Raw genomic sequence first — 20,503 nt, forward strand, 5'->3', positions numbered from 1 at the left:
CTTGACTAATTGTATTTATAACGGTCCAAAGTACAAACACAACAAAACTTTGACTTGCTTTACCTACTTAACTAAGTGAAATTTAGCAAAGTAAATGTGTTGTTGAATTTCTCGGCTAAAGTTTTATTAGTCCTGCTAGAAACTATATATTTTTTAACTTTTATGATATTAACCGACATTTTGACAACAAAAGCTACATTTTGTTTCTATTTACCGACAAGAAAATTTAGCGACTTTTTTGGCGCCTTTTTAATTAGTACAGTGCTGAATACTATTTAAGAATAAACGAGATGCTTAAGACTGGAATTAATGCACAAGCAATGTTTCGTTGATTGATGATCATGGCGATACTTGATTCACGTTCTGGAATACGATTCTAATGCGACCCACAATGCTGTAGAACCACAATGGAAAACAATAAATGAGGAATTCATGGCTAAAAGTGTTTGTATCCAAGCCAAAACTCTTAATTAAAAAAAAATCGACATTGACATTTAGATGTCAACACAGGAACAGGATGTCAAGTGCACGTGTTATAGGTGTTTAGTGTTGTGTTTATTTTTAAAATAAATTATATAGAAAATTACGAGCACTTGAAAAAATAGAAACTTTTTGTATGTAGAAAAGTTGCCTTTACAGTATCGAAATGAAGAGCAAACCTGTAAAACACAAATCTACGAATACATTTCGAGTAAGTTTAAAATCACTTTAAGGTTACGATGAATTTCATCGAAAAATCCTAAAGAACTGCTCTAACCTCTTTTCAATATTTTGTAGATTATATCTGGTTAGGTTGTACCCAAGGGACCGCAATGAAAATGGGACAAAATATATTTTTTAAATGATGTTATCAATATTTTTAATTTATGGATAATTGGTATGAACAGAGAGTTTAAAGAGTATTGACAATAAAGTTTCATTTAGATCTATTATTTATCTGAAATAATTATTTAAAACAATTTATAGCAAAAGCTAAAATTTTTGGAAATTTTTCTATAGTTTTAATAATGATCCTTCTGTACTGTCTGACCCTGTTCCTGATGTTAGGAAAGTAACTAATAAACTCAGTATTTACTAATTGTCAACATATGAAACAATGCAATCTATATTTTCTGCCACTAACTAGCATGTTCAAAAAATATATATCTCGTCCTAAATTTCTTTTTTAACACCTAAATATTTGCCTTATTGCAGTTCATACCATTTGCAGAACGCATTAATGCGATTGATATTCGTCATGGAGCTTTATACCATATAGAACATGCATACACAAAACATCCTGATGAAAATGAAACATATTTTAATGTGGCTGTACAAAAATGGTTTGCGCTAAATCTGACTGACAATTTTAAAAAGTTTCGCAAAGAAATTTTTGGGGTTGTAACAGTGCCACAACTAGTGCATAGAAAAGATGAAGTTCTAGATATATTGGAGAAATATTTAAATTTGGAAGATTCACTGTGTCTTCAACCCTTATTGGAGTAAGTTGCGTTATGTTATACATATACTTGATTCTTCTTATATTCAATCTGATCTATGTTAGGTACCAGCTACTTCTATTTGTTGTAGAAGTGAGTCAAATTTAATAACTTACCTCTTACAGTAGGAAAACTAAAGCCTCTATGAACGTCATATTTAATATGACATTCGTAGAGAGGCTTTAGTTTTAATTATTTCATTACATATTATATTTAGTTTTTATATTTTTATACATTTCAAAGTATGGGGAGTGTTTAATGTTAAAATTTTGGATATTTCTAGTTTTATTTTTAAAAGTTATTGATGTTAATTTATTCATTAGGTTACATATTTTCATTACCAGTTTAAAGCTTTTTGATTTCTCTCATATTTATGGAATAATTTCCTAGGCACACTTAAAGATTACACTCTGTATATATATGTTCTTTTGCTAGGCAAGTCATTAAAAAAATTGGTAAAACTACATGTACATGGGATTTGTCAACTTATGTCCCAGGAGGGTGACAGGGACCGTCGGCAGTGCCATTCATTCTTCTTTGCGATTCAAAGCTCTGAGTGGCACTGCAACTGTTATGGAGAGGCATGTGACTTATCGCCAGGCACACAACTTCTTCGCCCTATCACTTGGCATCGTAAAAAGGAAAATTAGAAAAATATTTTGTAACTCACAAAAACTGTTTGCTCATAGATATTTTCATATATTTTTATATTCCAGGATTCTAGTGTCTCTAGCAAAAGATTTAAGAGATGACTTCTACCCTCACTTTCCAAAATTCTTGGATATTCTTATTAAGCTATTAAAAACAAAAGATGCAGAAAGATTGGAATGGACATTAATCTGTTTAGCATTTTTGTTTAAAATCCTAAAACCATATTTGAAAAGAGATATTGCTGCAGTGTTAAAAAGGATTATTCCATTGTTAAGTGAATCCCAGCCACAGTATATCAACAACTTTGCAGCTGAAAGCTTCGCCTTTGTGGCTAGAGATATAAAGGACAAGAAAAAGTTTATAGAGCTTATTTTGAATTATTTGCTAAGTAATAATGATGTGAGTACTATTTCTTACTCTAAAAACTTTAAAAAAATTAGGTTAGGTTTTGTTTTAGTTATGTGACATAGTTTTTAGATAAATATTGTATTTTATGGTCTTCCATGAATATCTTTGATACAACTAAATTGTGATAACATTTTTATTACAAACACTGTGTAAAAATACCCTTTTGTCAAATCAAGTGTACTTTAAGGATTAGAATTCATATAAAAATTATGGTATTCATTTTTCAGGCTATAACTGGATGTGGTCACCTAATCTTTGAAATATTGAGAGGAGTTAGTGGGAAATTCCACAGTTGTGTTGAAACTTTTCTTCCTGTTCTGTTTGAAGTTTTAAAAGACAAAAAAATACATCAAGAAATCCTTTTCAAAGTTCTTACGCAAACTGCTGAAGACTGTTTACAAACTATATCTCCTAAGGAGTATACAATCTTTTGGAACTGTATTCAGAAGGTGGTAGAAGAAATTCTTAAAGATGAAGATGATAATAAAGGACTGGAATACATTTTAAGAATAGCAGGTCAAGTTATTCAACATCAAAAAGGAAAGTACTTAGTAAATCCTCCACAGTTTGTGCTCCTTTTAGTCAAAGTTATAAGTGAGCAGACTGCAGAAAGTGTATTGGAAGTTTGTTCTCAAATAGGCGCATTATTACTCCTTTCGACAAATATTTCCCTTGCTCAAGAACATGCAGGAATAATAATAAAAGTTTTGTTACCTCTGCCATATAGGAAAATTCTAATAAACTTTGTTCAAAATGTCATTGATTATTCTCAATTTGACATGCATATTTTACCACCTTTTATAAATTTTGTGATCCAGTCGAATTTCGACGAAGAAGCAATGAAGACGTTGACTAAAATATGTTTAGCAAAATCACCTTTATCAAAGAATGGCATAAGGCTGTTTGAATGGGTGAAATATCCTATAGATTTTGGAACAAATCTAGCGCTATTTATGGAACATTTTACCAATGCCTTGAATGACGAAATAGGCAACATTGTTGAAAACCCCACCAAATTGATAAACATGCTGTTCTGTATACCACACATTGAAAAAATTGATGTTGACTACTGCGTTAAATCATTGAATAAACTCATTACGAAATTACTTGACTTACTGACAAGCTACAATCTGGAAAGTCAGTTACGAGATAACAAATTATATTATGATACGACACCTTTATCAAAGCGTTCTAGAAAGATCCTATTTATTTTGGCAAATGCTTTGGAAAGTGCTGTACACATTTCCAGTTGCAGAAAATTGAAAGAAATTTGCAATATTGATGCTTTACTCCCTGTGATACTACCTTGTGCTGCAGATCCCAATTATTTGGCAGCTTTGCATCTCGTAGATTTATATTTAACAGCATATGAGCAAGAGAATGGACTCACTTTTCCATTTTTGTCATTGGTTGACTCATATCTGAAAAGTAACATTTCGTCTCCATTTCATATTGTAAGTATTACGATTGTTACTTAGTTGTCCATGACTCTGTATTAATTTCTCCTAGGTATTGACAAATGGTATTGATTCTAGGTACGACTATTGACGACACATATTTACAAATTATTCGAAAGCGTCGAAGAACTGAACAAAACTGTCCATGTTGGAGGCGAAACAGAGAAGTTTTCAATATTCAGCAAATGCTTTGCTGTAGAATCGATTAATCCGTCTATACAAGAATATAGAACGCAAATAAGCATGTTGCAGAAGATGGCGTTTAATACTACACAGTATGCTTTAGCTAAAGAAAGAGAATTCGGTTTGTTCGCGTTAAATTACATGTTGGGTGTTTTATATATGAATTTCAAGTTACTCTGGGAACCAGTAGGTGAATTCGTCGCGGGATATGGTAATGCTTTATCAGTAGACGAGTTCTGGCCAACTTTTTATAAAGCACTCAGATTGTCCTTTGTCAATGCAAGGTCAAACCCAAAACAGTTCCGATTTGACGACGAAATTGATACCAATTGTGACCTGTTGCAAGATTTGTATTCAGAATACAATAGCATAGATGAAAGACTGGATTTTTATAACTACAGAAATTTAATTTTAAAAGTAATGACAAATTGTATTCAAGCATGTGAAGCGAGGAATCGTGATGTAGTTGTACTATTTTTAAATTTTATTGAAGAAGAATACAGAAGAAATGACAACATGAACGCTCTTAAAATTGACGTGGAAGTTCGTATTAATACTGAAATGGAAGTTGATGAAAAAAAATCAGAAGAAGTAGATGAAGAAACTGAAACCTCGGAAGAAATAAATGAAGAAAGTGATGAAATCAAAGAAACGTTTTCAGGAAAAATGGTATTTAAAACTCTAATAAACATAATGCAAGTATTAGCACAGTTTAAGAATCCACGAGCTCTTCATAAAGAACCTGTATTTTGGGAGCTTTTCATGGAATTTTTGAAACATAAGAACTCTGGTCTTCAAAAATACGCATTAGATTGTATTATAAATTATAAGAACAAAAGTATAGTTGCATATAAGAACAATCTTTACAACTTGGTTGATGATAAAAAATTCAAAGATGAACTAACACTATTTAAAATAACTGAAGATGCTAAGAGTATTCAACCAGAAGACAGAGAGCATGTTATCCCTATAATACTGAGAATATTGTACGGTAAAATGACATCTAAATTAGGGGCTGAGAAAAAAGGTGGGGGGCAAACTCGGAGATCACTAATCATGAGATATTTGGCTGGGTGTACTGAAACTGAATTAAAAATGTTTATTGAAATGGCTTTTGCGCATTTCAAGGAGTACATGACTTTAGAGCCCAAAGAAATTAACGATAACATTACTTCCAATTTAGATTTGAGATCTGTGACAAGTCCTGGAAAATTGCACAGTATTCTTAATTTATTCGAAGTTGTCCGTGAATATTTTGGAGGATACATGAAAGAAGAACTACTATGTCAATTATTCAAGACTTTTTATGCAGTTTGTTGCACAGTCGCAGCTATTTTAGCTCAAGGAGACAGGGTACACATTGGCTATGTGAAAGTTATGAAGAACATTCGAGTTATGGCGTTGAGTACTGTAAGAAAGTTATTTGATCAGTTTGACAAATATCCTTGGACCAGGGACGAGTTAAGACTAGTCTTTGAAACTTTATTATGGCCTTTAATACCCAAACTGCATATTGAAGGTATACACACTCCAACGGCCTTGCTTAGACTGTTCAATTCTTGGTGTCAAAATCCCCGATACTATATTTTATTAGTTACGTCTTCAGAAAAAGACTCGACCCTCAGTCCTCTTCCTGCAATTTTCAAATTATTGCTAGCACCAAAAGCAAGCACAGGAGTTGTCAACATGATTTTAGATATGATAGAAAAGCTATTAACACTATCGGAAGATGAAGAAGACAAAGAGATTGTTGCCCTACAAACTTTTAATTACGTTTGTAACGAAACGGAAAGTGACAATTGTAATGAAATTAATTTTGGAAGCAAAATATTAGTCTCCCACATAGCTAGCATTTTAGAAGTTATGAAACGTCGCATATCGAACACGGCCAAATCTAACACGGTTAACAAGAGAGACCTTCTCATCTTATCAAGAGTAACAGAATTAGTGGCTAACCCAGAAATGTGCGATGATCTCTTGAGTTTGTTATTGCCAATTTTAGTAAAGAAAGTTTGCATGAACATGGCTGAAGACAATATGGAACATGCTGTCACTACTATTATTAATTTACTTGGACATAGCACAGACCCACAAGCTTATATTAAACACGTTGCAGTACTTTTTAGTAAAGTAGGACCTGTGCACGTTAGGAAATTACTAATAAAACTTTTGAGCACTTTAGCTGAAAATGCTTCTAACAATAAAGAAATTTGGTCACGAATGGCTAATGTAGTAACCGAAATGAACGCTTTTAACAAAAGGTGGATTGAACAACCAGATTTCGACAGAAGGTTGGACGCCTATAAACAAATCTATCAACTGTCGGAAAACAATGAAATTGATGTGGATTTGGCTATTCTTATTGTTAATAATTGCTTCTTTTTTATTAGAACGGAAAAAGACATGGGTTTACGAGACAGTGCAGGCTTGTGCCTGAAAAGAATATTACCAAAATGGCTTATGAAGTATTGGTCCACCAATGATGGCCAATTTTTAGTTCGTGATACTGTTTTGGCTTTAATATCTACTGGAATCAGAGACACAAAGAACGATATTTTGAGAAATGAAAGCATTTCTCTATTGGGTGAATTAGCAAGAGAATGTCCTGATGCTGATGTGGTCTTGTCAGATTTAGCGGCATTAACAAATAAAGAAGATAGGGAAGTTGATTTCTTCGAAAATTCTTGTCATCTTCAGATGCATCGCCGCGTTCGAGCTCTTTTGAAATTTTGCAAAGTTGCTAAAAAGATTACTAAGTGCCCATCACCAAGAACACTTACAAATTTCATTCTTCCCCTAGCATTTATGTATTTATGTGACGACAAATATTCCGACAAAAACACATTGATAGATGCGTGCATAGAAGTTGTTTCCACTTGTTGTAGATTGCTTCCTTGGTATCATTATGAAGTGATTTTGAAGCTATACTTAAACAAGATGAGGCACTCTTCTGACTATCAAAAACAATTAACTCGAATCATTGTGGGTATATTGGACGCATTCCATTTCGACTTTTCCAAAATAAAGAATATTGATCTTCCAAAAGCTTTGACTACTAATATACATGTCATGAAAGTGAAAATAACGTCTAAAGTAACTAACGACAATGGTGAAGAATCTATGGATGAGATTATCAAATATTCAGTATTGAACGATGGGACAGAAGAACAGAACGACGAAACATTTCAAGACATAGACAAGGAGCTCAAAATAGCTGATTCTGAAAAGGCAAATGAAGAACAAAGCACACAACTAACAGATTTGCCCGCATTTGAAAAAGTTACGACTGTCTCTCCATCAGTTGCTAAACGAATTATCAAATCGTTAGCAGCTGGATTGTTACCTCAGTTAAACAGGTATGATACTGTAGTATTATTTTCCCGTGATATTATGCCATTATTATTAATTAAATTGCGCTAAAAATATTTATTTTACAGAACTATAGGTAAAATTACGGAACATGAACAATCGCATAAATTAAATAGGAAAAGAACAGGCCTAGAACGTCAGGAAGAAGATTTACTGAGGGTTCCCATTGCATTAGCTCTAGTCAAATTATTGCAAAGATTGCCTGGAGATGTTTTAAGATATCAGTTACCAGGGTAAGTCTATTGTATAGTTTTGGAAATTGTAACTTAGTTTATATCATTGAAATTTGCGATTGTTTTTAATTAGGTACTTGATGCAAGATGTATTTTTGTTTTCAGAATAATAATAAAACTATGTTCCTTCCTCAAGTCGCCGTTAAAACAAGTGAGGATAACTGCCCGAGATATCGTTAAGAAAATAATGTTAACTGTTGGACCTCAGTACTTGGGAATTCTATTAGAACATTTGACTTTATTACTGACAAGAGGCTTCCAAGTACATGTTCTAGTAGCGACAATACATACTGTACTAGATGCTTTAAAAGCTGAATTTAAAGCTGGTGACTTGAATGATAATTTACACCACATATTAAACGTATGCATTAGTGATTTGTTCGGAACTTTGTCGGAAGAAAAAGAAGTACAGAAACTCCACTACAAAACACCGGAAGCGAAACCAAGTAAAAAGAGCTATGTAACACTAATGATTGTGTCTCAAAACATAACAGAAAAGTACCTAATAAACTTGCTCTTGCCCTTCAAAGAATCATTGCAGAATCATCATTCAAAGAAAACGGTTTTAAAAGTCCAGGAAGCTCTCATGCATATAACAAGTGGTCTAGTTACGAATAAATTTATCGACATTGAGTCTTTATTCATATTTCTACATGGCATAGCGTCTGAAAGCATACCCGAGTTTGTGTTGGGAGCACCTAAAAGAGACATTACGGAAAAACAAAAAGAAAAGATGCTAATGGTTAAACCAGATTGTTTTATCATTCCCGAAGCTCCAGGGCGAAGTAGAGAGGTGCAAGCTAAACACGTCAAAACGTCTAGTAAAGCAAACGCTCACGTCTTAGTGGAATTTAGTTTAAATATTTTGTACGTTATTTTGAAAAGAGAAAAAGTACCGAGAATGGATTGTAGGGCGTTTGTAGACCCTTTAGTACCATTATTAGTTGACGCGTTGAAGAGTAACCATGTGAAAGTGACAACAGTAGCTATGAAATGTATTGCGACGCTTTGGACTATTAGAGTTAGTACGCCGTTGTTGGAAGAAATGGTCGCAGATGTTGTAAAGACTATATTCTCGATACTGCATAAGTATGCAACGTTTGAGATTAGCAAACAGAATGATAATTACAATTTAGTAAGGAATGCTTTTAAGGTAAGATACATTTTTTTAATGTGTTGATATTTCGCATAATATGGAAATTAGCCACATTTTCCGTGACTTTCAGAAATGTTCTTTAAACCACAGCATGTAGCACACACAGCATGCAGCATTAAAATATTGGGCTTGTTTGTAAAATTCGTTACCGTTTTTTTATATTATTTCGTTGTGCTGCTTCCGGTTTGTCAGTTGTCATATTTTAAAGGATTATATTAGAACCAAGGATTATTATGAATTTGAATAGATATGCCTTACATGATCACGGGTTCCTCTATTTCCCCTTAAAGACGGCTTCCAAGCGATAATGCGGAAGAAAATATTATCGCTTATGACTCATGTCAGAAGTAGCCACAACAGCATCCTAACAATAGTTGCTGGCAATTTGATTGTCCAATTCTAAATTTCAACAGTCCTGTGTCCAACTTTAGATTTGATTAGCACAACCTAGTACGGGTTGGGCAAATAAAATCTGTTTTTATATATATTAAATAAATATTATGTGATGTTGTGTCATTGTGTTCTGTATACGAACCTATTCTAAATGAAAATGTTACTAACAAATTATATACTATGCCTGAAATAAATAATTGTATTCTATTAAGCCGTCGCCGTAGGAAAATATCTTAAAGCTAACATGTTGTTTTCAGGCAGTGACAGCCCTTATTCGTAACGTAAAATATTATTCTCTGGAGGCTGACCAGCTAAAAACGCTCTTGCTCTACGCCGAACAAGACTGCCAGAGCGATGAGAAACAAGCGAATTCGTTTTCTTTGTTGAAAGCTATATTGGAGGCAAAATTGGTGTCCAATGAATTGCACGAAGTAATGGAGAATGTTTCTAGAATATGTATATTGAGTGAATCTGCAAGATCCAGGTAGTTTTTTCTGTTTTTAATATTTTTTTCTATTATCTTTTTCCACTCATCTGGCTGACTTCACCAAAACAGGCGCACGACTTGTTGGTCCCGTCACTTGTTGTCATAAAAAAATATGCCACATAATGTACTAAAAATGGTTCTAACATCGATTTTACTTCGGAGAGCAATAACATTATTCAGTATTGGAAATTGAGAAGCAATCGTTGTGCCACTTGGCTACCACTACACTCTTGATAAAGACAACGATAAAAAAATTAATTTAACTATATTAAAAACGTGATATATATCAAAATGAGTGAGTAGCTAAATATTGATGGCACCTAGCCAATTTAGTAAAAATAAGACTACGTTAAAACAGACAGTACAAATAATTATATTTTATGTATTGTAGAGAAGAAGCCCGCGGTATATTCGTGTCCTACCTGACGAACTACTCGCCAGGTAAGCGCATGGACAAATACCTGCAATTCTTCGTGTCGCAACTTAACTATGAACTACAGCACGGACGGGAGTCCTCACTTAAGTTCTTGGAAATGATCATTAACAAGGCTGCTACGGTAAGTTTACTTTTCTCATATAATAGTTAACAATTTACAGGCTAATAGAGTATTTTTTGTTAATCCGTTTTATGAACACGTCACTCTTGACCAAACAAAGAACTTGTGTACCTCGAGATTTGAAAATTCACACGACATTTAAATTGGCAATTTTAATTATCTTGTCAGTGCCTGAAATGATAACCGTGAAAATAAAAAAAACAAAAACAATATGTTATAAAAAATATATAGCTTGTTCGTTACACGGGGTCATTTGTAAAATACACTTAACAACTTTTTTCCATGACTTAACAATTGAAGAGGAGAACCAGGGAAAGAATGATCAAAGTAATTTAAAACACGTTTAGAGTTAATATCGTCATCTAGTTCGGTAAACGCTGAGCGTATTTTGCATAGAACAGAAAAAGGCTAATAAGGTTTGACGTCGGTGAAAAATTAGCTTTTACTTTTGGTCATAAAAATGTTTGCAACTAAATAATAAAAAAGTGAAAATAGATTTTTAAATGTTTTATAGTAAAAATAGATAGCAGTACATACATTTACGCCAGCATTTACTTTATTTCAGGTAGTATTAAAATTTATGCCTGTCTTTTTTACCAACATCTAAATGTTCTCCAAATTAAAAATTCTTTTGTACTAAAATTCTCCTCAAGTGACTTTGATCATACTTTCCCTGGACTCTTCAATTCATCAGGTTTTACTTTCGTACAAAAATAAAATTATTTAAATAGATCGCTCTAAGTCGTAGTTTCCCAAAGAGGTCCCTACCGCCGCCGCCGCCCAGTGGGCACTGAAGAGTCCTGGGGGAGCGTTAGGGTAGTAAATTTATTATGTTTTCATACTTTATGTTTTGTAAAAAGTCGTGGAACAAAAGTTGTTTGTTTGTGGTGTTAGTAACTTAGTAATATAGTCCTCAGAGGTTGTTAGTATTTTGCAAATAACCTGTATAATCAATGTCAATCAGCTAAGTTACTGGCCTGCTTTCTGCGAAATATCCTGCTAGATATCTTCATTACATCTATATAACAACTCTGGGTGAAGTCTAAGATGTATATTCTTAAAAAACCTTAACCTTGAGTTGTCACCGGTTAATTTTTCTTTCGGTAGATATTCAAACCATATTTGTATTGCAAAAACGAGCGATTCGTTCTGTGTACCGTCTAGGCTCTCGGGTTTCTCTCAGAGAAAAGTTTAAGGAGACTGGTATCATGACTGTGGCGTCACAGTACATTTGCTCAAATATTCTATACGCCCGTAAAAATATACATAATTTCAATAAGAAAGAAGATGTCCATAATATTAACCTTAGAGCTAAGTCCAAACTCATGGTACCACGATTTCGTTTAACCAAGGTAAACAACTCTTTTATGGGGAACTGTATACGTTTTTACAATAAGATTCCGGAGCATATATTAAGTTTAAAATTTCCTAAGTTTAAAAACTACATTAAAAATATTTTGATCGAAAAATCATATTACAAAATTGAAGACTACGTGTTAGATAAAGATGTATGGAAAGACGACATGGCTCCAGAATCCACACAAATTTGATTCAAAGTGTATTCCATAGCATTTAAGTTTATTTGAAAAGAGCTATCCCTAGAGTTTCTTGCTCGTTCTTCTCAGGGAAGTCAGCGTAGTGAACGAGCAGTAGCTTAAATGTAATGTTTTCAAGTGTAAATTTATTTTACCTATGGAATAAATGATCTTTGACTTTTATTTTGTTGAATTTTCAATTCTGTATCATTTGTAATAAAATTGATATCATTTTATTATAGTTCACGAGTAATAAAATAGTAGTGGGTTCTATGACATACCAAATAGCAACTGAGGGTTAGGGCTCGTGCAGAGTGCCGGCGATATGTCGAAACTGCGGTCGCATCGACTCGCAACGACTTATAGCGACGAAATACAGCGCAGCATGCGGGCGACTAGCGACGTAACAGTACCGGCGACCGGCCGATAGCTAAGTGAATTTTCGAATAATTGTCGTATCTACAGGGAAAAATGGATATAGTATCAGCAACTTTTTTGTTGGAAAATTCTGTTTTACGTGTCCGTGCCATAGGAAGGATATGAAGAAGAATATTTAATATTCATCCAATTAATATTCTGTAGCGATTACGAACTGCATCAGTTAACCTAATTGATCATCTAGTAGTAGTCGCAAGCACTGTTGCCAGATGACGCGATTTTGTGCCATTAAGGCTACTCGGAAGGGTCGCGGCGACTAAAAAAGTGGTGGGCGACTCGGCGATATTTAGGCTATGTTTGAAATAGGAAAAGGCGAATTTAGGCTACTTAATAAAATGTCTGGGAAATTACAAATTTTATTGGGGATTTTGTGGGGATGAATTGAATTGTAGAATTGTTTGATTTTTTCTTGTTTTTTCTTGATTTTTAAGGATTTTATAGCTTGGACGAATATAGGCTACTTAACATACATAAATTGGCGAATTAACTTCACAACTGGCAATAATGGTCGCAAGCGACTTGCGACGACTGATCGCTACAAGTCTCACGACCAATGGTCGCCAGTCGCGGGCTAGCTGCACTAAGCCTTTTAGTTCTACATCTTAAAACAAGACTTGTTCGCGAAATATCGACGGCACCCTGCACGAGCCCTTATGCGAATGCATATCCCTCACTGTCAACGAATAAAATTAATGCATGTGATATCACCATTTAACACGATTTTTATTTCTAGGTTAAAAACGTGAAAATCTTTATTTCTCAGCAAAAACTTTGCTTTTACCATTAATGGAATACGAATCGAGTTCTTAGGTTTTAGCGATTGTTACACATAGGAACTGAAACTATTTTTTCGAATCTAATTTGTTTTTTTTTTCAAACAAAACAACGTTTTGGGTCCTTTATAGGTCCCATGGTCCCAGTCGTCCATGACCATGGGACCTTTAAACGGCCCGAAGCGTTTTGGTTTGAAAAAACTAATGTATGCGATTTGGATCCAAAAAAATTGTTTCATTTCCTAAACATACGAATTTTTGGATTTTGCGTTATTTGAAAACAAAAATTTAACATTATATTTCAAGTCTATAATATATTTCTACCAAAATTCTACATTGATGAAAAAGAACCTATAAATGTGTAGTTAGGCGAGATTATGTAACTACCACTATGTAGCTATGTAAATAGGCAGCTGGAGCTATCACTCTATATAAATACCACTATGGCAACTACTAAAGCAAGTTTCAAGGGTATGAGCTACTCTACATACTTGCTGCTCAATTAAACAGAAACCAAAACCGTCAAAACCAGAAAAATAACCTTTTTGAAAATTTGTTTTGTGTAATTGGCTATTAGATAATTATATTACAAATTAAATAATACATTATATTGGCGCACATACCAATTTGAGAAAGAGAATAATCATTATATTTTTTTTATATTTCACATTTCCAGCAACAATTATCGAAACAAGCAGACTTCCTATTCCTGTCTCTAGGCGCTTGTATGGTGAACGACAGCGCACCTGAATGTCGCGTGGCCGCTGCCACCTGCATTGAGTTAATGATTAAGAGATTGCCTCTACTCGAGAGGAATAAGCTGTTTACGTTGATTTTCAAGTTCTTCCAGGACAATCAGGTATCTAAATTGTTTAAACATATCGTTATTTTTAGAAATACAAAAACTGTAAAGAAGCAGTGATAACAAACCTTTATCTTCAGACAAGAATGATAATAGATTCAAAATTTCCTTCTGTCTGATGCTAAAAAAAAAACAAAAAAAGAATTGAAATTATGGTAACTGTATAACATTGTGAGATGAAAACCTAAAGTCTGTTGCTTGTTTTTTTTTTTTTGGTGGACATTGATTCTACATCGAATTTGGCTACGGCATAGTTCCTGCTTCATGATACTCTATCTTCAGGCCATCACGACAACGGATACTGTATATAAGTTAGCAATAAACACGCCTTAATGTAATTTATTCTTTGTCTCGCAGCCGGTGCATATCGAACTTGCAGCACAATTAGCAATTCGTTTCGTCAACGTCGAAGAAGACGAATTTAAGAACCGTCTTGATTCCACACTGTCTCTAGTTTGCAGCAAAATTTCACTTCTCAGCAGCGACATTACAGAAGGCAGGTTCGTTAAAATAAAACTGGATCAAGGCGATGACAAGAATGATGACGAAAAACAAAAGGAAAAGGACCACAGTCTAATTCAAACATTGAATTTCATCGATAAGATTGTAACACATTGCTCGTCTAGTTTGAAAAGCAAAAAATATGTAAACGAATTCGATGAAATAGCCCAGCAATGTCAAGCGTTATTGGCGTATCCTCACTTGTGGGTGAGACTGGGAGCGGCGAAAATAATTGGAGCAGTTCTATCGGCAATTGATGTAGAAGAGTTAAATATGGTTTTAAAACAAGAGACTGAGAGTGATAGAGGGTTTATTTATTACGAAACTGAGGACACTTTGAAAGCTCTTGTTTTGGACTTGTGCGCACAATTTACGCCTAGTGTTACTAAAGAAATGGCCGAACAGGTATGTTTTCGTGCACAAGCACGCGCACGCGCACGTGCACACTCATACGCACACACTCACAAACTTAACATAACCCGCACTAATAGTTAATCATATTTATAATATGTAATCAAAATGTCGGTAGTATTTATTTGAATGCGGTGCACACTTAACATAACCCGCACTAATAGTTAATCATATTTATAATATGTAATCAAAATGTCGGTAGTATTTATTTGAATGCGGTGGAAGCATAATGGGACAATGCTTGTTTCTCGATTCTGAGGTCTATGTTTCGAATACCTATAGTAGCGTGTAATTATGATTTAGTAGCAATAACTCTCGTTAACTCAGAAGGATGCCATCGCGTTGAAACATGTACATAAGAAGGTTCACAACATTCATTGGTCTACTTCTCAGTAGAGACCCGTGCCCAGTGGTGAGGTGCGTAAAGAGTCGATGATAATGAGAAATTTCGTAAAAAAAAAACATTTGGCTACCACGAGTCTCGAGCCTCTGGTCATCTAAATCTATGACGTAGACAACTCTACTATGAGCAAGACATGATTACTCGTTATTTGATTTAAAAAAATCGAGACTTAATCGCCCAAAAATATATTTTATTTGCCTTAATATTTCGGACGTGTTGCAACGTCCATGGTCTCGAATATATTTATACAATACATTGATTTAAACTTTCACAATTTTCACATATTTGATTTTTTTAAATCTGGATTTAATTTCGTATATTCTAATATATTTCATTTACCTCCCTGTCCCTTCGAGACCATGGTTGTTGTTGTTCGAAACGTAAAGGGAAGTAAAATATATTTTTTCTGTTCCTGTACTTTAATCTGTCAATTGTATTTTTCATAAACCATATCTTATAGGCGCTCTCTTTAGTTCTGAACTAGAACTCTGTTGTGTATGGTACTCGCCACTGAACTGAAAAATTAAAAAAGAACGTCGTACTTTTGCTAATTAAAATATAAAATATGATCCTAATATGCCTCCTCATTGGTTAAATTGGCCTGAAGTTCTTGCAACCGGGCCATTAACCTTTAAAAAAATTGGTTAAAATATAAGTGGTTCTTGGCCTCCTTTATTCTATCTCTTTGGTTTTTGTTTTGTAGCATTTGTTTGGCTTTCGTATCAGTTTATTGTCATGGATTGTTAACAAATGTACATTAAATATTAATTGTGTTACATTATTTTATTTCTCGTACTAAAAAGTATTGTATGCAATACTTACATAATTAGCTCTTAAAATCTCGTACCTATTACTTTAGGCCACTCGGCAAAATTTCATGGACTAAACACGGTAGTCCACTTTAAGAGCCCTCATTATGCAAATATTGCAAATTAAAATACTATATTTGTCGTATATTCGTTATTGCACCAAAAAATACATCAGAAAATTTAATTATAGATAAGGTGACCAAAGGTCGACTTATCTCTAAAAGATCCAAGGCTGTGAGAACAAAGGTCATAAGCGGGCAACATTGCAAGAAAAAAGGAGAGATTTATACGCGATTGTCCCGATTTTTGAAAATCGAATAATGTGTGAAACTCGTGCAAGTTTAAATCGATGTATGGTTACTTTTCTCAGTACGATAACGATATTATAAATTCCAGGTCACAAGAATCATATTTCAAATATTAACGCTAGTTCATTCTCTATCGAGCTTCAAGCTATCGAAGAAAACAACATCGGATACCGAAGAGACTGACGTCACAGCGAAAGTGAATATTCGATGGATTTTGTTCAAATTGCGCAAAGCTGTCAATGTTGAAGTGGCGAGAGCACCTAGTTCTATGCATATTGTAAGTATTATTTACAGATATATCCTTTTTAATAACATAAAATTGTTATTATCTTATTTATATGAGCTCATTAGAGTAGAAATGTGTTTAAAAAGTTTGCGTACAACTCCGACTAAGTTTATGCATTACTAGCAGGTGCACGCGACTTAGTATTTTTTAACCGACTTAAAAAAAAAGAAGGAGAACGTTCGGCTGTATGTAGGTATGTTTTCCTATTTCTCCATCAATTGGACCGATTTTGAAAATAATTTTCTTGTTTGAAAGGGTATACTCTCGACGTGACCCTGATGCCGACGTTGCTGTTCTGGGTTCGTTTACATGTATTGACATGTAATCAACAAGTCACCATCACTATGACAACCAGAAAAAAGTAAAAATGTACCAGGTCCAGTCGTCCAGGGTTGTACTGCCACCTTACCTATTTCTGCCGCCAAGCAGTACATGCACAAGCATTACTGTGTTCCGTCTTTGAAGTGTTTTGTGAAAAATAAGTTGACAACCCATGTGCAGGGACTTGTCAACTCAAGTCTTAGGGTCGTATTCCAGAACTCTACTCAAAGCTCAAGTTAGGACTTGAGCAGGCTTGAGTATGATTTCAAGCACTGGAAATACGACCCTAATGGCAAGGTCTCGAGTATGATTTTCAGTGCTTTAAATCATACTCAAGTCCTAACTTGAGCATTGAGTAGAGTTCTGGAAAACGACTCTCAGAGTGACGGGCGCAGTGGCAGTGCCCCAGATCTTTGCAATTTAAAGCTCTTAGTTGCACTGCAACTGTTATGGACAGGCGTGTAGCTAACCATCAGGTGCACGACTTGTTCGTCCCGTCACTTGATGTTATAAAAAAGAGATGCGTTGTAAATACAAAATTCTGTGTTCATTTATTTAAAACACAAAATATAATCTCATACTATTGGTTGCGTTAATAAACAAACATATTTTTACTTATTTCAGCGAACAGCAATCTTCACAATGTGGCAACACTTCATAAGCTCACTGGAAAGTACAGACCTCCTTCGAATAATCGACGTGATCCTTCCACCGATAGTTCGAGAACTATCCACTGGCGACGCGATGGCGCCTGCGTCTGTCGCTAAGCAGCTAGCTAATAGGCTGGGAAAGAAGCTGAGGCGGAAGATAGGAGATATAGAATATAGCAAACTTGTCGCTGAAGTTCAAACCAAACTTAATGTTAAACGTGCAGAGAGAAAGAAGGTATGCTATTAGGTTTCTTTTTATGTTATAAAGTGACGAAACAAACAAATCATGCGCGTGGTGGTAAAAGACCACACCTAGCCTAACAGTTGCAGTGCTACTCAGAGCTTTAAATGGCAAAATCTGGTTGACACTGCCGCCCATCACCGTGGCATATACCTAAAGTTGACAGTCCCATGCGCCTGTGATTCCTCCGACACCGTTATCCTTCAAAACCGGCACGCTGGAATAATAATAACGCACACACTCATAACCGCACACTAGGGAAACACTGTATCGCGGGTGCCATGGACATACATATAGCTTTTTCATAGATTTAAACGACAGCCAAACAAACGCTACAAAACAAAAAACCAAGGACATACAATAGAACTGGTCAAGTACCGCAATGAGTGCATATATTTTAAACAATAATTTTTTTATAAACATTTATGGCCCAGTTGCAAGACTTTTAGGCCAATTTAACTGATCAGCAGGCGGTATAGCGTTTGAGTAGCGTCCTAATTGATATTTTAATTAAAAATCTTAGATGGGAAAAATAAAGGAAAAAAATACGTCGTTGTTTTTTTGAAACTCTTTCTTTTTTAAGTAGAGTTTTAACGGCTTGGCATAATGCTATACAGCCTATTCTTCATTTTCTTTTCTTCATTTTGGTTGTACTTTGTAAATTATGTTTCTGTAAATATGGCCGCCACAAAGAGGATAGGCAATTTGAGGCGGCGTGGTTGGATTGACTGGGGATTCCTTAAAACGGGCCAATACGGGTATTCTAGTTCGAGATTCGTATAATTTCGGATTTTAATCTTCGATTAAGGCACAATAACACTATCCTATTCCACTTTGAACTAGATTTCACAAAATAATTGAAAGTCAAAATAAAAACGACACTTTTCCTTCCAAAAGGTCCAGAGAAATCCATTGACCCTCTTTCGTTCGTTTCGTTCTATGTACAGAATTTTAATGAAATTGTTCAGCTCAGTGGCGAGTACCATAGACAATAAAATTTTTATTCAGAACTAAAAAGAGCCCCTTTATGATATGATTTATGGAATTATATTTGACGGATTAAAGTGCAGGAGTAGAAAAAACATTTCAGCTATTACACAATCAGTTACGAAATTGATTATTATATAGGAATATTACCTATTTATAACTGTAATTCACAGATACTTCTACAAGAAAAGGTGCACAATCCAGAGAAAGCGGCAAAGAGAAAACTTCAATTAAAAGAAAAGAAAAAACAAGCTAAAAAGATTAAACTGGAAATGTTACACGGCAAGCGCCCGCGCGCGAAGAAGCGGAAAGCGGAAGACATTGATGTTGAGGATCAACTGCTGATGGATGATTAAGCGAAATTTTATTTCTCTTCAAGTTTGTTCTAGTTAATTGTATAGGGATTAACTATTTCATTACGTACTTTGTATACAATATTGAAATATGTATATTTAAGTCCAATTTTAAGTATCTAGATATGAGAATAAATATTTTTCGATATATTAAACTTTTGTGTTGTAATTTGGTTTTCCCAGTGGTTTTTGGTGAGACTAGTTCGTTAAACAATAAAACACGTTGTGTACTTCTCGGTCCTTTTTGTTGTTGTCTATAGTTCAAGTTGCAACATTTGGGGGTAAATGACGTTGCAACTTAGCGGATCGCGGCGGGTTTACATAATATTTGAAAACACAGTCGAATGTGTAATGGCAATATCGTCAGTGTGATAAGTTCTTTATGATCGTTAAACCTTGGAATGTATTGAAAATATATTAGCGGAAGCATTTAATTGACTTTGTGTCATAGTAACAGCAAGTGAACCAGTTAAATAAAAATAATTATAAAGTAAACAGTAATCTTCTCGATAAACTCCGTGAAATGTCAACTGCCCTTGTGTACGAGCGTCATCCAAATAATCTCAGTACAGAGTACTAAAAAAGCCGACCTTAAAAGTACGTGGCATTACGTCTATTTGCTAAGTTTTATTGAAATATCCTCTAGTTCACCACTATACAGGACTGGACACTGGAGATAATAATAATCGGTTCTCACTACTCAAAGTATATTGAGAGAAAAACGCCTTGAATTGGAGAAACAGCAAAATCAACCATTAAAATAATTGCTCCTAAATTAAAGTTAGGCGCTATTTATAAAAATGAATCTTCATGCGTGAACAGCCACCCTTAAAGGTGGATGATTTTCTTCAAAATGAAATGGGACCGCTATGGAAGTACCCCCTTTCCAACAAAAAAAGAATCGTGAAAATCGGTTCACAAATACCGGAGTTATCGCGTAACATACATATAAAAAGGAACATACAGTCGAATTGAGAACCTCCTCCTTTTTTGAAGTCGGTTAAAAATAAGTTCCGTTTTGATTTGTTGATCGCTAGGGGTTCTTTTTTCAAATGTGGCAACATTGTACAAAAGACTGGATCTTTCTGAATAGAACGAGAGGTGAACGGTTGCAATTAGCCTTATAAACACGGTCACAGCAAGTCGTTGAAATTCGATGTCGCGGCAGTTAATGCTAACTAAATATGACCACCAATACGAACACTTCTTATTGGTCATATAAGTATGACATCCTAGTATGACCACCAATAAAT

At 34.5% G+C, this 20,503-nt stretch overlaps 1 protein-coding gene across 1 annotated transcript; it reads left to right on the plus strand.

The window, feature by feature from the left end:
• The first annotated feature begins 575 nt into the window (after window positions 1-575).
• LOC113233736 (small subunit processome component 20 homolog) lies at window positions 576-19,253 on the plus strand. Its single transcript, XM_026468923.1, has 14 exons — window positions 576-691; window positions 1,195-1,481; window positions 2,195-2,528; window positions 2,765-3,991; window positions 4,073-7,533; window positions 7,615-7,779; window positions 7,885-8,932; window positions 9,586-9,812; window positions 10,207-10,372; window positions 13,795-13,977; window positions 14,338-14,886; window positions 16,501-16,689; window positions 17,644-17,904; window positions 19,071-19,253. Exons 1-14 carry the CDS (start codon window positions 647-649, stop codon window positions 19,251-19,253), a joined length of 8,325 nt encoding a protein of 2,774 aa, XP_026324708.1. The 5' UTR covers window positions 576-646.
• The last annotated feature ends 1,250 nt before the right edge of the window (window positions 19,254-20,503 follow it).

Source organism: Hyposmocoma kahamanoa, unplaced genomic scaffold (genome assembly GCF_003589595.1).
Source record: "Hyposmocoma kahamanoa isolate Upper Pololo Valley unplaced genomic scaffold, ASM358959v1 80, whole genome shotgun sequence".
In the NCBI taxonomy this organism is placed as follows: domain Eukaryota; kingdom Metazoa; phylum Arthropoda; class Insecta; order Lepidoptera; family Cosmopterigidae; genus Hyposmocoma; species Hyposmocoma kahamanoa.

Coding starts and splice junctions, on each gene's coding strand:
- LOC113233736 (XM_026468923.1), top strand. CDS start 647: ATGAAGAGCAAACCTGTAAAACACAAATCTACGAATACATTTCGA. Junction 10,373..13,794: donor TCATTAACAAGGCTGCTACG/GTAAGTTTACTT, acceptor TCACATTTCCAG/CAACAATTATCGAAACAAGC. Junction 16,690..17,643: donor CACCTAGTTCTATGCATATT/GTAAGTATTATT, acceptor TACTTATTTCAG/CGAACAGCAATCTTCACAAT.